At 41.9% G+C, this 17,705-nt stretch overlaps 2 protein-coding genes across 2 annotated transcripts in view; both read left to right on the top strand.

The window, feature by feature from the left end:
* The window catches only part of LOC104949188 (chromodomain-helicase-DNA-binding protein 6-like), a 27,232-nt gene extending 11,636 nt beyond the window's left edge, over positions 1 to 15,596 (top strand). The window contains exons 6-8 of the mRNA XM_010775495.1: positions 13,888 to 14,005; positions 15,206 to 15,292; positions 15,525 to 15,596. Coding sequence (XP_010773797.1) covers positions 13,888 to 14,005; positions 15,206 to 15,292; positions 15,525 to 15,596 — 277 coding nt within the window. The remainder of the gene's footprint in view (positions 1 to 13,887; positions 14,006 to 15,205; positions 15,293 to 15,524) is intronic.
* Positions 15,597 to 15,708: 112 nt separating this feature from the next.
* LOC104949187 (chromodomain-helicase-DNA-binding protein 6-like) overlaps positions 15,709 to 17,705 on the top strand; it is a 7,050-nt gene continuing 5,053 nt past the window's right edge. The window contains exon 1 of the mRNA XM_010775494.1: positions 15,709 to 15,743. Within this exon, the coding sequence (XP_010773796.1) occupies positions 15,742 to 15,743 (2 nt within the window). The 5' untranslated portion in view covers positions 15,709 to 15,741. The remainder of the gene's footprint in view (positions 15,744 to 17,705) is intronic.

The raw sequence follows: 17,705 nt of genomic DNA, 5'->3' as shown, positions 1-17,705 counted from the left end.
TTAACATTCAAAACACAAGTCAAAAAAAAGTGACCCAAAGACTCAAGTTTAGCCTAGCAAATTTTAAATACATAAGAAACACAATGACATTGAATTCTGCCAAATTATACATGAATGCCATGATCATCTCACATCTTACATACTGTCTCACAAGCTGGGGGCAAAATAACAGCTCCACACTGAAGCCACTAGCAACCCTGTACAAACAAACCCTCAAAGTACTGGACCAGAAACCTAACCGCTCCCATTACTGTACCATCCTCAACAAGCATAACATCCTGAGTTGGGAAGATTTAATAAAGTATAGGAACATCGTTCTGGTGTACGAAATCCTGCACAATACAGCCCCTCCACCTCTTAACTCATTGGTTACTCAACGTAACAACACCAGACTGACCACTAGAAGCTGTGACAGTTCATCGATGGGGACTGTCCACAACACTATAAATAAATAAACTAAACTAAACTAAACCACAGAAATAGCAAAGAATCCGGTATTAAAATGAATTTTGATGAATTCTTTGTATTTTATTTAATCTTTTAATTGCACGTTCTTACTTCCTATGTTAACACAAATATTTTATTTTGTTAATCTTTTGTTGTATTTCCTTCTGAAATGGAACAATTATCATGAAACACAATCCCCGCTGTAAATAAAGTATTTCTGATTCTGATGAGAGGTAAATAAGTTGTTCCAATTTTGAAAAAGGTAAGAGAGGATGCTGTGTGAGTTTTGAGGTGAAATGGACCAAAAATAAAATAATTGGTGCAACAGATTGCTGCTGCCGAGGCGTAATAAGTTAAAATACTAGTTTTGAAAAGAATAACAGCAAGAGAGCAGGAATAATTCTCTCAGGTCTCACTCTTGCTTCCCTCAGGGGTAGAAAAAAGAAAAATGACTACATTTTAAGCAGCAATTTGCATTCAACATCCAGATGATTTTGCTTCTGTTGAGGTTTTTTGATTGTTCTTCATATTGAAGCAGTGTGAATCACAGATGTGGAGAGGATTGTGGGTCACAGAAGAGAAAAGGCTCTACATGGATTTTCAAAACCTCAATTTCACATCCAAAAACAAACATAACATCCAGCTGGAGGAGAAAAGCCCACAACCCTGACTGTTTGCCATTACTTCCAGCGACAAAATAAACAAGGGCAAGATGGTGAATCTGAGATGGAGCAGAAGTGGGCAGGTGTTGTTCCTCAGATGAAATAGACACATGATGTTGTTTTTCCTTTTCCTTTCATCTGCCTACCGACCCAAGTGTTTTCGCTCACTATTTTCTATCTAGGTCTGAATTGCCGCCCACATCTCTGTATCTTTTAGCAATTCAAATCTGGTGATGTGCTCTTTGACAGATGTTTGCCTGATTGGAAAAGAAACGGAGCATCAGGAGAGTGTTGTAACACCATTTACAGATGTAAAAAGTCTTAATTTAGCACATTTATTCAATTTAAATGTGAATGTTGGGTTAAATGCTTCAAGCTAATTGTTCTGCAACTTCTGTGTTGACTTTAAACTTATAAGGACAAATACAATTTAAAAAAGGCTGCAGCGTATCATCCACTCTGCTGAGAAGGTTATTGGCTGCAATCTGCAAAGCCCTCCCACCCTGGACACATTCTGGCAAGAGGCTTCAGGACCTTTTCTGTCCGACTATTCTGTTTTTTGTATATTTATATTTGGTTTGAATATTTCTCTATTTTTATTTCCCATGTTAAAAGTTTGTATTATAATCCTACATTCCTTTTAGTTTTTTTCTTACTGTGTTTTATTTATGCACCATACACACCAGAGTCAGTTGCTCGTATGTGTAGATCAACTTGGCAAGAACACCTCTTTCTGATTCTGATCAAATCCAGACACGCTGACTGCTCTTTTAACAATGCATTGGTAAATGATGTTAGTTTTCCAATGAAAGCCTTACAGTCACTGGCTTTTATTTCACAGGATTTCAAAATGTTAGTTTCCCCTGATAACAATACTCTGCCAATGTATTTAATACAATACATTTTCTTTTTGACTATTTCTCCTTTCACAGATAAGTGCTTCTGTCTATAGTAATCCAGCTTTGTTGATGTCGCACTTTAAAAACAAGATAGCTTTCTACATATTTTCCTCCATAAATATTGTATCAAACTGCAGTTTCCCCTCTCGTTTAGTATTCCTCCTCACCATGTGCCTGAGGTCAGGCGGTAGTTTCTGGATCCTTTCGAACTCCTTGATCTTTTCGGGGTCCAGGTCCTCCTGCAGCTCCCAGGTGGCCTCCTCGTACGAGAGGCCGCACCACTTCACCAGGTAGTGGGTCACCTCCTACGATAACACACGGGAAAACATGCCACAGGAATAAGAGTGCACCCCCACACTGAGGACCTTCAGTGGTGACCATTTACAATCCAGACAAACGCTGCTGTGTGTGTGTGTGCGTGTGTGTGTGTGTGTGTGTGTGTGTGTGTGTGTGTGTGTGTGTGTGTGTGTGTGTGTGTGTGTGTGTGTGTGTGTGTGGCCTGATTGTGTAACAGTGTGATGGATACATCAGCAGACTTTAGAGCCAACACATGTCTGGTATACAGCTTGCCTTTATGCCGCCGCTGACATATGCAAGGCAGTGTTCAGGAAATGTGGTGGTGTCAGATGTACGGGGCTTTGTCCGTGACCCAACCGCTAACTGAATAATTATACACACACACACACACACACACACACACACACATACTCACACACACATACTCACACATACACACACAGCACCTGTAAGACCTGTGCATGTAGAGATAAAGCAGCAAATACTCTCCCCACAGTCAGACCGTTTGACTGTTGAATGCAACGAGGGATGGATCAGTCAAGCCCTTCCTTATCTTCCCTCACCTCTTGCTCTCTTCATCCCTCTCTATCTCTCTCCCACCCTCACTTTGCCTCCCCCACCGTTTGTGAAGCCTCCTAATTTGTCTCTGTCTTCTCCTCTCCTCTCCTACTCCTTGTGTATTTCTCATTCCCTTTTGATTTTCTCTTGCTCTGTTCCTTGAGTTTTATCCTTTCCTGTTCTCCCCTCACACACCCCTCACCCTCACTCTCTGTCTCTGCCTTTTTCTGTGCAACTGCGTGCAAACCCTTTCCCCCCTCTAGACAGACAAAGAGGAGTGACTGAGACATACAGGAGGGGAAGAGGGAGCAGAGAGAAGCAGACACATGAAGAGGCAGAGAGGAATTGATGGAATGACAGTCTGGTGGCTGGGGACACACTGAGAGAGAGGAAGGGGGAGGAAAGAGGGAGGGTCTGCACGGCAGAGAGAGAGAGAGAGAGAGGGATAGAGAGAATGTAAAATAGGCAGCTTCGGTGACAGCGTAGACAAAGGTAGCCTCAGAGTGCATGTGCGCCCGCTATTTCATTCACAATCTCACTCTCTCACACACACACATCCGCTCTCTCTATCTCACTCACTCACTCACTCACTCGCACAGACATACGCACACACCCTGGAGCAGAAGCGGTGGAGCAGTGTGGTGGGAGGCAGAATGAGAAGTGATATCGGTACTACAACACATACAGCTGGACTAACTTAATAACCAAACACACTCATTGACTGTAGCGTACACACACTCACTAGCACACCTTTAATAGGACAACACACAAACACACAAGCACTCACAACTTGCCTGCGACCAGAAGTCAACATGGGTCTCGTGGTGGGAACCTTTTCCATGCAAACCAAGCAGGTGAACTACCGTAAAGGTAAGAAAGATTTATTTTAGGGGATAAAATGTCTCCCTCTAACACACTTGAGAGGATGTGCGTAGGTTCAAATGCATGTGACTGTCATTTGAGAGGAGCACCTGTCATGTAGCGTGTTTGTGGTAATGACAGTGTCGTGTATGATTGCTCTCAGAGTCATGAATAATGCAGAGAAGTGCATTATGGGAATGAGCTGAACCTTGTATACTGGGCAGCAATGTAAAGTTGGCATAAAATGTAATGTATTATTGGTTTAGCATAATCTCTAGGCCATCTGTCCTTTGGATTTAGAAATATACTGTATTTGCGTGTGTTTGTGTGTGTGTCCCTGTGTGCAGCCATGCCATGTCTATAAAAGGTGATGGCATTCACCCCTGTCTGCTCTCCAAGCCACCCTGCTTCCTGTCTGCCCTGCTACTGTTTGACAGGAGGAAACTGGCCCTGACACTTGATGTGTGCATGTGTGTTTGTGTGTGTGTGTGAGTGTGTTTTCATAGACCTGGCAGCCTTCTCCATGAACATATAAACGCACACAATTTACTCCTTACATGTAGGAGTGAGTAAGGGGGACATACATTTTGTGTACGTTGTGTGGCCACTGGCCGCAGTATGTGCGCAGTCAATCAGTGCGGCCCATCAGCCTTTGGCCGTGATCTGTTCTGCGTATGTTGACCTCAAACCTGGAGCTGCCTCTAATAAACTGAGGAGACAGAAAACAGCAGTCGGATCATGTTTCAACACACGAAGAAGGAATTCTTCATTGGACCATTAAGCCACAGTGACATCATGTTAAACAGTGTGTTACATATGCTGTGGCAGAAACTGTGTAGGCGATGAAAGTGATGTACAGTAAATAACAGAAAAATGCCTGCCTGTGTTATACCTGTCAAACGCTACAGTGAGACTACACAGAGTATTCTTATTATAGCTGTAAAAAACCTGTCAGAGAAAGACCCTATAAATACAGGCACAGCATCCTGCGTGGGATGTTTATTTGAATTCTTCTATCCTTTCATTGCATGGCAACATCTCTCTTCGAAGATATCTCAGATCTGTTCTGATTCAGACACATTTTCAAGGTGTAGCCTGACATTTGAAAAATATAGAAAAATTACTGGAACAACCAAGAAAACACATTTGTCTGCTTTGTTATTCTCTAACCCAATTACTAGCTGAGAAAGGCAACAATGCTTACAAAGCAAAAGGGATGTGTTTTGTGGCCCATTTTACATCGGAAAATCCTTTGTAGTTAGGGCAACCTGTAAATAGCAGCCACTTTGAAGTTTGCGCTGTTAGGATGTGAGAAAGAAGGCCACTAGATGAGGAAAAGTGGGAGTGAGAAATAGAGAAAGTTGAGGATAGGAGGCGAGGTTGCTCCTCAGGGGGCCGCAGTGTGTGTGTCAGTGAATGTGTCTGTGTGTGTTTCACCATCTGCTGCTCTGTTATAAAAAGTGTCTTAATGAAAGCAGGGCAGGATTCTTTTTGCATGGAAGGTTGGCCCACCCTTGATCACCACCAGCACGAGGCAACAACCAGCTGAGATGAGCCCAAAGTTAACTTGCTGAGAATGGCCTTTTCTAAGCTACAGTCTGACTTTGTGCAAGGAATGCAGGTCAAACTCATGAATGTAATGACTATACATGTTAATAGTGTGAGAGGCCTTCACTTGGGCTTAACACTTTCCAGTTGGAATGACTCAATATCTTTCCATAGCCTTAAATACAAATTGACACAATTAGTGTGCATACTTACTGTTGCTTTGCCGACAACAGATGATGTTACCAAGGTGCGTTGGCATGTTTAGGCCAGCTGATAGACACTATGATAGCAAATATTGTCACATGTAGATTTTGAGAATATGCTGTTGTCAACAAAAGATCAGTAGGTCAAAAAGTGTTCATTATTTCTGTAAATTGACTATGTTTAGGGGACCGCATTTTTGATAAACTTGAGATTTATTATTCTGAAGTTTTGAGCGACTGTCAGTTAAAAATCCATGACAAGGGGTCAAAGTTAGTGAATGTTTTATTCTTAGGGGGCACAGGTAGAGCAGGTTGTCTGTTAATGGCAGAGCTGGTGGTTTGATCATCAGCGCCTCCTGTCGAAAGTTCAAAGTATCCTTGATCAAGAAACTAAACCTCAACTCTCCATATCCTGTGCAGTGCATTGTGAATCACAGGCACTTTCTACAGAGCTTTAGTGTGGAAGCTATAAACAAATTCCGTCCATTTACAGTTCTAATCAAAGCCTTTTATAGAGAGGAATTGACTGAAACTAATTCAAGAGACTTGCTCTGCAAACGGAAGGAGGTGCTATTGTTTTCGGTGTGACTTACTAAAGGAAGCCAAACTGATGCTTTGGCCTACATAAAATCATTGTTTTCCCACAAGAGAAGCCCCAGGCAGAGATATTGGCCAGTGTCCTCCCCAGCTCATATGGCCTTAGGATTTAAAGGGATGTCGTCCCGTGGGCAAACAAATATATTTATCCACTGTCTCTGTGCACAAACTTCTCTGCACCTGTGAAATATTTCCAGCGGCTGTGTTATAAACTACAAAAACCTGCATCTTGCTGCCACATTCATCTCCCTGTCTGTTCGCTCCATTTGTTTTAGCCTCTACTCTCATTTCTCTGTACTCTCTCTCTCTCTGTCAAGTGAATTTCCCCCGTCTTTCTCTTTGTCTTGCTCACTCTCACCTCATTTCACCTCCTCATTTTGTCTTTTATGTGTTCCTCCCTTTCAGTCTTTCTCTTCTATTTCCGAGCCGCTCTCTCCTTGATCTATGGCTATTCCTCTGCCTATTCTGTTTATCTTGGGTTCCTTGTCTCTCTCCATCTGTCTCTCCCAAACCTTCACATCTCTTTGTGATTTCAGTTTTTGCACAGAATATAGCCTTGCCCTACTCTGAGATCGCTCCAACTGCTTTCATGTAGAGTTAGAGTTTGGGGCCGGCAGAATATATGTAAATATCTGTGTGTTCGTGCCTGTGTAAGTGTACGCGGGAGAACAACTGTGTTTGGTTCAATGTTTCCATCTGCTGCAGGGCTATATAGCGGAAAGGAAAGTAGCCCATCTTCTTTAATAGGCTTTACAGTTTCCACCCCTCTCTCTCATCCCTGCACATCAAAAGAAGTGCACCAAAAGACCCAATTAGGACAGCAAAAGAGCTTTATTAGGCACATGGCAACATGAAAATGTGTTTCTGGTTAATCCCATGCCCGAAGCGTGTGTGTGTGTGTGTAATTCAGTATGAGCGTGGGATGATGAAATTGTGATATTACAAGTGCATATCTCCTATTTCTGTACACCCCTTTCTATACTAGAGTTTCACAGCAAGCATAATTTCTATTTCAAAAAGATGCTTGTCATTTAAGATCCTCTGTCATCCTTTCATCTCTGTGTTTCAAATTAAACCCACACTGGAGCATTTTATTAAATAGAAAATCAATATACTGTATAAATAAACATACTAATTTGCATAATGTGTGCAGCCAAAGGTTTTTCTCACTTCTTCAAAGATAAACAACATTTTCAATGCATTTATCTCTATAGAGAGCTCAGCCCTGTGCTTACCTTCAGGCTTTTGTAACACTGCAGCCAATGAGACAAATGCAGATGATGAATATAGATAGCTACTTAGCTCTGACTATATGGTCAGGCCTGTATGCACAGTTATGACAGCAGTGATGCACACCACTTGAACTAAATTAATGTGACAGCTGAAATGAGACTCATAGTAAAGGACAGATGCTGCTAAAGTGAACCACATGCTCTCAGACTCACTAAACATGATTTCAAATCTATATTGATCTATTTGCGGCTACTGGGACATTGAGTGTAAGCAAGTTGTCAATTGAGCATTAAGTAATCCCAGTGGTGTTTTTTTATGTACAAAAGTGGTGGGGACGTAAACAAATAGCTGTAGGCTATCCATCGTTCCGATGCAACAGCGAGCTCGTCGTCAGAGAGAGAGAGAGAGAGAGAGAGAGAGAGAGAGAGAGAGAGAGAGAGAGAGAGAGTAGGCGTTTCCGGGCCGTCATGGCGTACTTGGTTCGATACGGATGTCGGTAGCCCACTGCCACGCTCTACTGCTACTCGGCGTAACAATCTAAAGATGTGCCACGACTGACGCAATCGAAATTGACACATTTGATGCGTAATTTCGAATAGCTATATTCGAAGTTTGTACTCTTTAGAACTTCTCGCTTTCCCGAGCACTATGCGATAAAATATCAATTACAGACTTATTATTACCAAAGAATCTGCAGTTCCACCGTTGAAAAGCCCCTTTACACCGCGCTTGGATAAACAAATAAAAAGATTTATGTAAGTTTATCATAGGCGAGACTCGGTTATTGGACTATTTACGAGTATTATAACTTTTCCTCTCATACCTCATTAAGTTGTAAAGGCAACAGCGGAAATAAGAAAAACGCCGAAAACGAAGACCAAAAACGAGGGTCTTTGCGACCACTTTCATTTTCTCGACTTCTAGTCAACCCACGCTCACCCAATGTAGCTTGGCCTAGAGTGTCGCCATTCTAGAACTTCTCAAAAGCGGGCTCTTGAAAAGTTACTATCGTGAAAATTTCAAGACGATACACCAGCGCCCATAATAGGGCACCAACTGCGGCCGTTCTCGTGAGCCAGCGCGATGGATAAGAGCTTACTGAACACTCATAGGTCAGTGTCTTTTCGTAGAATGCCTACCGTACTGTCATTCTCTTAATACGTACGACGGTATGGTACTCACTATTGACGCCGGTTGAATGAAGACTGTGCTTTTTAGCCTCCTGGCTTCCTCGATGGCGAAAAACGTGTTGTACCCCTAGTACATTGAGCGGAACTAGCAACCCTGCCTCGACTTACTTCGGTATGTTTGCTGCTCGCACTGTGGCTACGGACGTCGTACCGTGTTGCAAACGCGTGTGATATGACGCTCTGATGATGAGATCGAAGGGCCGTGTTAATTATCTGACTACCTCCGCCTATTTCAACGTCCGTGAAGACGCGACGCCGGAAGGCGCCGACCAAATACACGACTTTTAGCCTCGCCACTCGCACCCAGAGCGCCATAGTAACGTCGTGACCCGTCTACCATTCCGGAGGCATAGCATCAATAGATGGCTGCCCCTCAAGCCGTTTATACTACGTGCTTTAGTCTGTCTAGCGACTCTATCCACGAGTGACTTAATTCGTTAACCATGGACAGGTCCTGGTTCAAAATGAGTATATATGAAATCTACTAAATTTTAGAAAAATTAAATTTTCCTCAGATCCACTCTCTAGAAAAACTATAGAGTACGGTTTAGAATTTGCACTCAAAAGCAAGGACTCTCTCGCGCGCTCTGCGCGCATCTTTTCTAGGTCCTAGAAGAACTCTAGAAAAAAAGCGCGCATTAGACGACGAACGTTTGTTTGGCGATGGCGCCACCAAACAAACGGCCTAGTTCTCGATGTTGAGAAAAAGCTTCCATGGACCCGAAGTCGTCCCGCGTCTATGTTTATGACAGAAGATCACATGGCATCATCCGGTGGTGAAAGTTCTTGAGACATGGGCGGAGTATGGAGCGAGACGATAGACAATGGTCACCGACGACGGTCACCGCCTATTCAGCACAGAATGCCACCCTGAGTTCTGCTATCAATGGCCTATTCCGCCGTCGCCAGCCCGACTTGCCCCCAATCACGTGGTCGGTCGACCTCGCTTGCTGATGTGCTTGACTCTATGGATGTCGCACTCGATACTCTTTCGGGTGCGAAAAGCTTCCCTCTTTCCGCCTGCCATAGGCCATTCGCCGTCCCAGCCTTGTCCTCTCGCGTGCTCCCTCGAAGGTCCCCCTTTGCGACCTAGAATATCAGACAGCCCAAAAGCGTAAGTCACTGGACTCGACATTACAAACACTACGGTCGCTAGACTCAACACTCTCGGATTCCTTTTCTCGTCGTGGTCGCCTATCGGTAATATTTGTCAATTTGGCCGACTATGTACTACGTCAACGTGGTAGATGAAAGTCGGCAATCAGGGACTAAGATACCTAGTGGCATAATGCGAAACTCACTCGACGATAGCGAGCGGCGTTCGCTGCTGACGTAGCGTCATAACGGACTTGGAGCGCTACTCATAAATGTCGGGAATACCACAAGAATTACGACGTCGAAATGCCAACAACAATAACAATTCATAACGAAACACTACCACGGGAAATGACGTACTATAATGTTTATTCTGTAGGGTTCGACACATGCATTTACAAACGGCGACTGTCAACGAAGCACGAGAAGTAAGTAGTTCGAAGCCTGTTATAAGAGAGAGNAAAAATGTTTTTTCCCTCCCAGAGCTACCAGCGCAGCGCCCGCCAGATCTGTATGTACTGGCAGGGCCGATTTTTGGCATAGGCGGTCGCCTAGGGCGCCAGATCTGGCGGGCGCTGCGCTGGTAGCTCTGGGAGGGAAAAAACATTTTTGACCGTTGGCGCTCATCCAAATTTTCGGCCTTGATGTAACAACATTCATAATTAAGTACATTTAACACCCTTTTCACCCCGGTTACACTTTTCATTAGCCCTGTACCATGGGCGCTGTAAGTGATGAAAGTGGGGGATGTTGGCTTATCAGGCGCCCGCAGCTCACAGCCAAAGTGCGAGCGTGGGAGCGACAGAGCGAGCGAGGAAGAGGGCGCACCGGTACCGGCGCTGTTGTTATTGGAATCTGGTGCTAGCTGCGCTAACGGATATAAGAAGTAGATGTTTCTACAACCAGGGTGGAGGAGAGCTCTCCTGTCAGACGGAGAGGCTCAGTGAGGTTAGGGACTCTCTGAGTGTTTAGATAGTTAATTTTAGTCTAAGTTATCTCAGTGGGTCTCAAACAAATATGTGTTTACAAATTATGTAAACACATATTTCCAAGGCACTCCTTTATAATTATTAGGATAAATAAAAACAGGTTTGAAATCATTCCAATGTATACTATAGGAAAGTAAACCAAAAATATCGTTTAAAGTTGGAGATACACAAAAATATGCATAAATTAATAAATGTTAACTGGGTAAAATAAGATATAAATGAACAAAAATAAAATAAGTTACATTTATTTGTTATTGGCTATGGTAGGCTATTGGTTATGTTCATATACTTATTTGATTATTAAAATATAAACCGATCTTTTTCATATGGGAGTTGTACCCCCTGGATCAGGTCTCTAGTAATTGTGTGCTCAAAGTGCACCAGATTGAAGCATTTTACTTTAAAATGTTAAAAAAAATCTTCCCGGTGGGGCATATCCCCGGACCCCCCTAGAGGATGTGACGTGTCAATAAGTTGTGTATTTGTCTTTTGTAGAGATTTTTAATTTGTTCTTTATATATAACATCTCGCCTAGGGCAGCAAATTGGCTAGAACCGGCCCTGCTACTAGGCCTCAAGAGCCTTTCTTGTGCTGGCAGACACAAAAACAAATGTTTATCCTCGATTGGAAGGTTGTTGGTTCGATCCCCAGCAGTCACCATGTGTCCTTAGACTAGATACTTAACTACACATTTCTCCCGATGCCCTTGCACCTTGTAAAAGCAGCCTCTGCATGAATGGGTGAATGCTGACTTGTAAATCTAAAAGCACTGAGGGGTTGCAAAATCTGGGAAAGAGTTATATAAAAGCAGACCTTTTACCGTCTACGACAACCTTTTATTTAGTCTGTATTGTTTACAAAGCTGTTTGTTACACCACATGTTTTTTTTTTTATTAAACCAGAGGCGTGCTGTTACGGTTGAGTGAAGGAAGCAGGACCCAAATGCAGATAACTCTGATTAACCTTTATTTCAAGGATAAATAAAAATACTTGGGACAAAACAGACCACTCACCGGTGAACTCAGTCACAAACAAAAGACGAACCAACACTGAACACAGGAAGAGACAAGACTAAATACAGGGAGGGGTAATCACAAGACGAGAAACAGCCGGGCAGGGGAGGAGACACACCAGGGAAACTAACGACAGGGAGGAAAAACACAGGGAAAAGGACCAGAGAATATACCAAGAGGAAAACATGACAGGGAGAACAGCAAAACACCCAAAACAAGACATACAAAACGTGACATAACACAATAATCGTAACACGTGCTCTCCTACCTGTACTACATACGGGTCAGGAAGCTGAAACAAATAACAGTTCATATATGATGTGATATGATGTAATAAGACTAACAGTGCCATGGACTCTATGCATTTCTCTGAATACTTTGCTCCGGTTAATGATGTTCTGGGTTATTATGACATATTTAAGTAAGCTTGCAAACCAAAAATGTAATTAAAAACAGATTGTTCTGTAAATGGGCCGTAATACTATATTAATTTAGTCAGCGATTTAGTATTTGTCAGTTTAATCCTTAAACTGTGTTTCCTTGAGCCTGGAATATGACATTATATCCTTAAAGTCTGTGCACTGAGCTCTGATTGAACATAACTGCTCTGCAGCTGGTCAGCAAGTAAGAAGTCAACCAGTGTCGTAGGACAAACAATTCAGAAATAACCCTGGAGTGACCTCACTAACCCCAAATCCTGTTTCGTAGCACTGGTCACAGAACTGTACCAATTGGGTTTTTGTTTAATATATAAACTCCACCTGGAACCAAGTTTGAGACCCCCAATTTCGGACCCTAACATGATCGAAGAAATGGCCAAAATTCCCCCCGCCCTGGTGAATCTAAAAGTCCTGGAAGTCACCATGCACAACCTTGGAGGTGTTGAATACTCACTCAAAGCATTATAGAAATGACTTGACTTTGTTAGAGCTACTTAGTAAACAGTTTTTATGACATTGATTCCTCCCAGAGAAGTTGCCTTCACACGGCTGTGTTTGAGCAGTGGTCTTCTCTCCAGAGGAAGCTGTTTCTCTTGCTCTCACTGAGGCTCCGCTCGGGGGTCTCTGGAGACGCTCCTGCTTTGTTCCAGCACTTTGTATCTTAAAGAAAAGGTCCTATACAGATATGCCACTATTATTATCATCACAATTTATTCCCATGGGTGATGAATAATACATGGGGAGTTTGCTTATATCAAACTGAATGGATGTGAATGTGTGTAACATTTAGAGTGTAAACACATTATTATACATAATGCCATGTCGTCGTTGACAGCATGGTTCATGTACAGTACACTGCAGTGACATCTATATTAGTCCGTTTATAGATTGGGCCTTATGGATTCAATCATCCATGTCAAACTGTAGCCATAGTAACAACATTTGTTCTGCTTTCTCTCCCATGGACTATTATGGGAGGCGTCTTTATTCTCCCTTGTTTGTTTACATTCAGCAGACAATGGTGCATACAGATCAACATTATAGCCAGAACCATTTGTAGGAAACAGTGAAGGACAAACATCTTAACTTCGTTTTGTTTAAAAATAAAATGTATATCTGTTCACTGACCCCAAATCATTTGTGGAATTTCTATCAGGCCTTTCAGAAGGAGGATTTATTTTGTCTCATCGAACATTTATTTTACATTATATATTTTTGAGCAGCCTTTTTCTCATTTGAAGCTTCTTACATACACTCAATACCATAGACATGCCTACAGGAGCAATTTGGGATTAAAGAGGCCCGGTTATGCTTTTTAAGGGTGTTCCCTTTCCTGTAGAGTTTGATAGGTTGTTGTGCATGTAAATGGCTGCAAAGCCTCTCGGTGTTCCCTCCAGAGGGAGTTTCTCTCCCACCCAAGTAACTTTCATGATCTGACGATGAAAGTACATCAAAATGTTTTATCCACGTTGACAACAAGTGTGTTTGGAGCTTATTATTTGGGTTGTTGCCCACAGTGAGAATAATTCAAGTTAAACTTGGACCGCATCATAACAAAAAAGTGCTTCCTGTACCTGACAATGAAGATTTTGGTCCCTTTTGAAATACATTGAGCTGCTGTTCTATGGTAATGCTATTAGAATTCAATTATATATTTTTGATATCCCTCTATCCAAACGTTTTTCTCCCTACTGTACATGAAAAAATGGGCTTTGTGTTGAAATGATAATGGAGAGGAAAGTGATTGTGATTTCCCATTATTTAAGTCTTATTGGATTTTTAAAACATGCAAACTTCATACATATGCTTTACTTAATGAAAGGTGTGTTGATTATTTTGTTTTGTGTGATTTTAGTTCTTATATGCACTGCAAGTGGGCCACTCTGGAGGAGCTGGAGAAAGATCCCAGAATCCACCAGAAGATTAAACGCTTCAGGACCAAACAGGCTCAGACCAAACATCTGTTCACAGAGGTAACCATTCATCCACCCCTGTATTCTGTCCAGGCCTATCTCCTCCTTTCAAACCTGGCTGGACACATTTCTATTTAATAATGTAGCAAAGCTGTTACTGACAGTAGTTATTGGAAACATGTAAACGTGATTACTTCAGGGTCATAATGAGGGTCACACTGTCTCATAATTAAGATCCAGTGTCGCTGCAAAATGTTGAAAGTGCTGGAAAGGTCAAAAGGTTAACTCCATCATACTGTAACCAAGGCAACACTAATATTTAGAAGCCTAATTTGCCTTCAACGACTAATTTCAATTTTATGGTAGTGTTTTTTAGACTTCATTATTTTCCTATATCAAGGCTATTTTTAATAAGTATTGTTAAATCTCATTCAGAACAACACTGTTGAATAAAGAGATATTACAAATTGTAATAAGCGTTTGCTTTTATTATAATAAGGCTATTTGTTGAATGGAAGCTATTGAAAAGAATGGAAACTATTCATATAAAAAATGATAATCATCTAGCAAAACATTGAAATGTTGCGTTGATTCTGTGGCATATGTTCATATGATATGAAAACAATGGGAAAGATAGACATTTAAATAATGAAATTGAATTTTCAAAACAATATTCGGATAGAATTAATCCTAAAAACATAGATGCTAGTCTTACTCGTTATTTTACCTCTCTACACAGCCTTTAGAGTGGTGCAGGAAGTTCTTAAACTTGGAAATGAGTCAGTATTTTACCACTGAATAGATTTCTGTGGTCAACACAAGCTCAACAGATTTTAAAGTGTTGTTCTACAACAAAAAATACGTCAGTAAATAATGCACTCATCCTCACATCGAGCATTAGCCACCTTTGCATATAGGTGACCTGAAGTCATACAACTGTGATTTAGTATATTTATACTTCTAGCCATTGCATTTACGCTTCAGAAATCATATAGTGGTGTTAATATGTGGAGATTATTGTGTAAGTATCATAAACGTGTGTTGGCCAGAAATCCTAGTTTTTGCAATATTCCAAAAACCAATGGACAGATCCCATTGCTATTTCTTGAGGGAGCCTTGATGTTGCTGACTTCTGGGTCAGGGTACACAAATATGTCATCACTGCACCACTCTATTGCTTTATAAAATAGTTCCATGACCTGATAATTAATTAATGCTGAATAATGTTGTTGTTCCATCTCTATGTGTCCCCTACTCCAGTCCGATGAGGACTTATTTAACCCGGACTACGTGGAGGTGGACAGAGTGCTGGAGGTGGCTGTTACTACAGACACTGATACTGGAGAGGTCTGTACAGGAGCACTAAACACACACACACACACACACACACACACACACACACACACACACACACACACACACACACACACACACACACACACACACACACACACACACACACACACGCACACACACACACAGCAGCGTTTGTCTGGATTGTAAATGGTCACCACTGAAGGTCCTCAGTGTGGGGGTGCACTCTTATTCCTGTGGCATGTTTTCCCGTGTGTTATCGTAGGAGGTGACCCACTACCTGGTGAAGTTGTGCACTTATTTCCTGTGGGCATTGTTTCCCGTTGTGTTATCGTAGGAGGTGACCACTACTGGTGAAGTGGTGCGGGCCTCTCGTAGGCGACGGAGGCCACCTGGGAGCTGCAGGAGGACCTGGACCCCGAAGAAGATCACAAGGCAGGTTCGAAAGATCCAGAAACACTACCCCGCCTGACCTCAGGCACATGCCTGCCCGCAGAGACATACTAACGAGAGGGACTGCAGTTGATACATATATTTATGGAGAGCAAAATATGTAGAAAGCTATCTTGTTTTTAGTTTTTTTTTTATTTTTTCTTTAAAGTGCGACATTCAACCCAAGGCTGGGAATTCGCGTCTACTAGTTAGAACAGATCGAGCCATTCGGCGTTTTTTTAAGATAAGAGGACTCAGCTCTGTTCGCTCTCAGCTTTTAAACTTTTTCACTGTGGAGGTGTTGCAAAGCTTCTCCATCTGCAGGTGCCCTCAATTATACACCTGCTCTACCTCACGCTGTTTTTTGAAAAACTGGATCCAAACGAACTGAATATGCTTTACACTTCAAATCTGTACCAGCGAACCCATGTTAGCTGATCAGGACCCCTCTGTATTCAGTGTTGATTGGGGTTCATCAGCCGTTAACTGTTATAGGCTATGGAAGCCTATTTCCACGAGCGTAAAAAGGAATACGATTTGAACTTGTGATATATAAGAAAGCCTCATGTTAGTCATTATAATAACCAGCTTACTTGAAATGATGACTTGGTAATTTGGAGATAACAATAAACTTTGTCAGATTACATGACCCAAGTGGTCTAAAATAATTAATTAGTATCTCAAGATTTTCTAGAAATTAATGATTTACTTAAAGGTGGGTAGGTTAAGTTTGAGAAACCGCTCGAGATAACACTTGTTGTTATATTCCATGGAATGCTCTTAACATCCCGGTAGCAATGAATATCTGAGTGCTCTGACAATAAATCCATAACAAAAAAAGGTCATCTGTGGAACTAGTCTGTAAAAATGTACGACCAATCATCTGACCGGCCCGCTAAAGTTACTGGATGCTACCCTGCCTGTCACTTCCATCTGCACAAACTTATCGTGCCCTCATTGGTCATATGCGTGTTCATGTTGGAGGAGGGGCTCCTGTGAGGAAGTGAAGATTTTTCCTGTGTGTATTTTCAAATTCTAGCCGCCACTCGAGCTGAGTTTCTCCAAAATTACACCAATGTGTTATCATCCCTAGTAGTACCTTGCTTAAGTCAATTATTTTCAGATACTAAGAGCAATATTGTTAATATTGTTGAGTCATTATTGTGAGAAAGTGTTCAAAGTGTTCTTGTCTAATAAGTCATTATTTGAGATAAGCCTACTTATAAGCGTTGTTATGTTTGAAAGTAATTCTTTAGATAAGTGGTCATTACACTCAAACATTAACATTGTTCGTTATTAGATAAGTTGAATGCATAAACATTTCCAATCTGAAGAACCTAAGTAACAACTTCTGGAACAAGTTGAATATACAACGCGCTCAATGCCATCGAATGAACACTTTAACATACTATAAGTCTTTCAATTGGAAAATGTAAATTGAGACAGTATCCTTCAATAGGTCTATCAAGAGTGAGTGTGCATCTAGCCAGGTGTAGCTTCGTGTGTGATGTGTGTGTTGTGTGTGTGTTGTGTGTGTGTGGCTCGTAGGTGTGAGTGTTTGTGTGTGTGTTTCACTTGCACTGTAGGAGAGCTAAGCTTCACATTCTCGTACACAGATTCGTAGCACTCGTCTCCATGAAGGGGCACCTCCAAACTCCTGCAGACACAACACTTTCTGTGATCCAGGTGTGTGTGTGTGTGTGTGTGTGTGTGTGTGTGTGTGTGTGTTGTGTGTGTGGTGTGTGTGTGTGTTTGTGGTGTGTGTGCGTGCGTGGCAAGAGCGCCGTTGTACGTTGTGTTGTGTGTTAAAGGTAGGCGGAGACGGGTATGAAGAGAGCTGCTGAATCATCAATACCACATATAAGTCCACATGTGTTTTGATTAGTGCGAACTTTCAAAAAGTAGTTTCTTCTCAGCGATAACTTTTCTGTAGTCGATAAAATGACAACATGCTCTGGTTATAGTATATCTCAATCTGTTTACGTGTGGTGCGTGTGTGTGTGTTGTGTGTGAT

The sequence above is a fragment of the Notothenia coriiceps genome, unplaced genomic scaffold (assembly GCF_000735185.1).
Source record: "Notothenia coriiceps isolate Sejong01 unplaced genomic scaffold, NC01 NC01_scaffold00015785, whole genome shotgun sequence".
Taxonomy (NCBI): Eukaryota; Metazoa; Chordata; class Actinopteri; order Perciformes; family Nototheniidae; genus Notothenia; species Notothenia coriiceps.
Note: the sequence above shows the minus strand (reverse complement) of the source record. Positions and strands in the feature narration are given on the sequence as shown.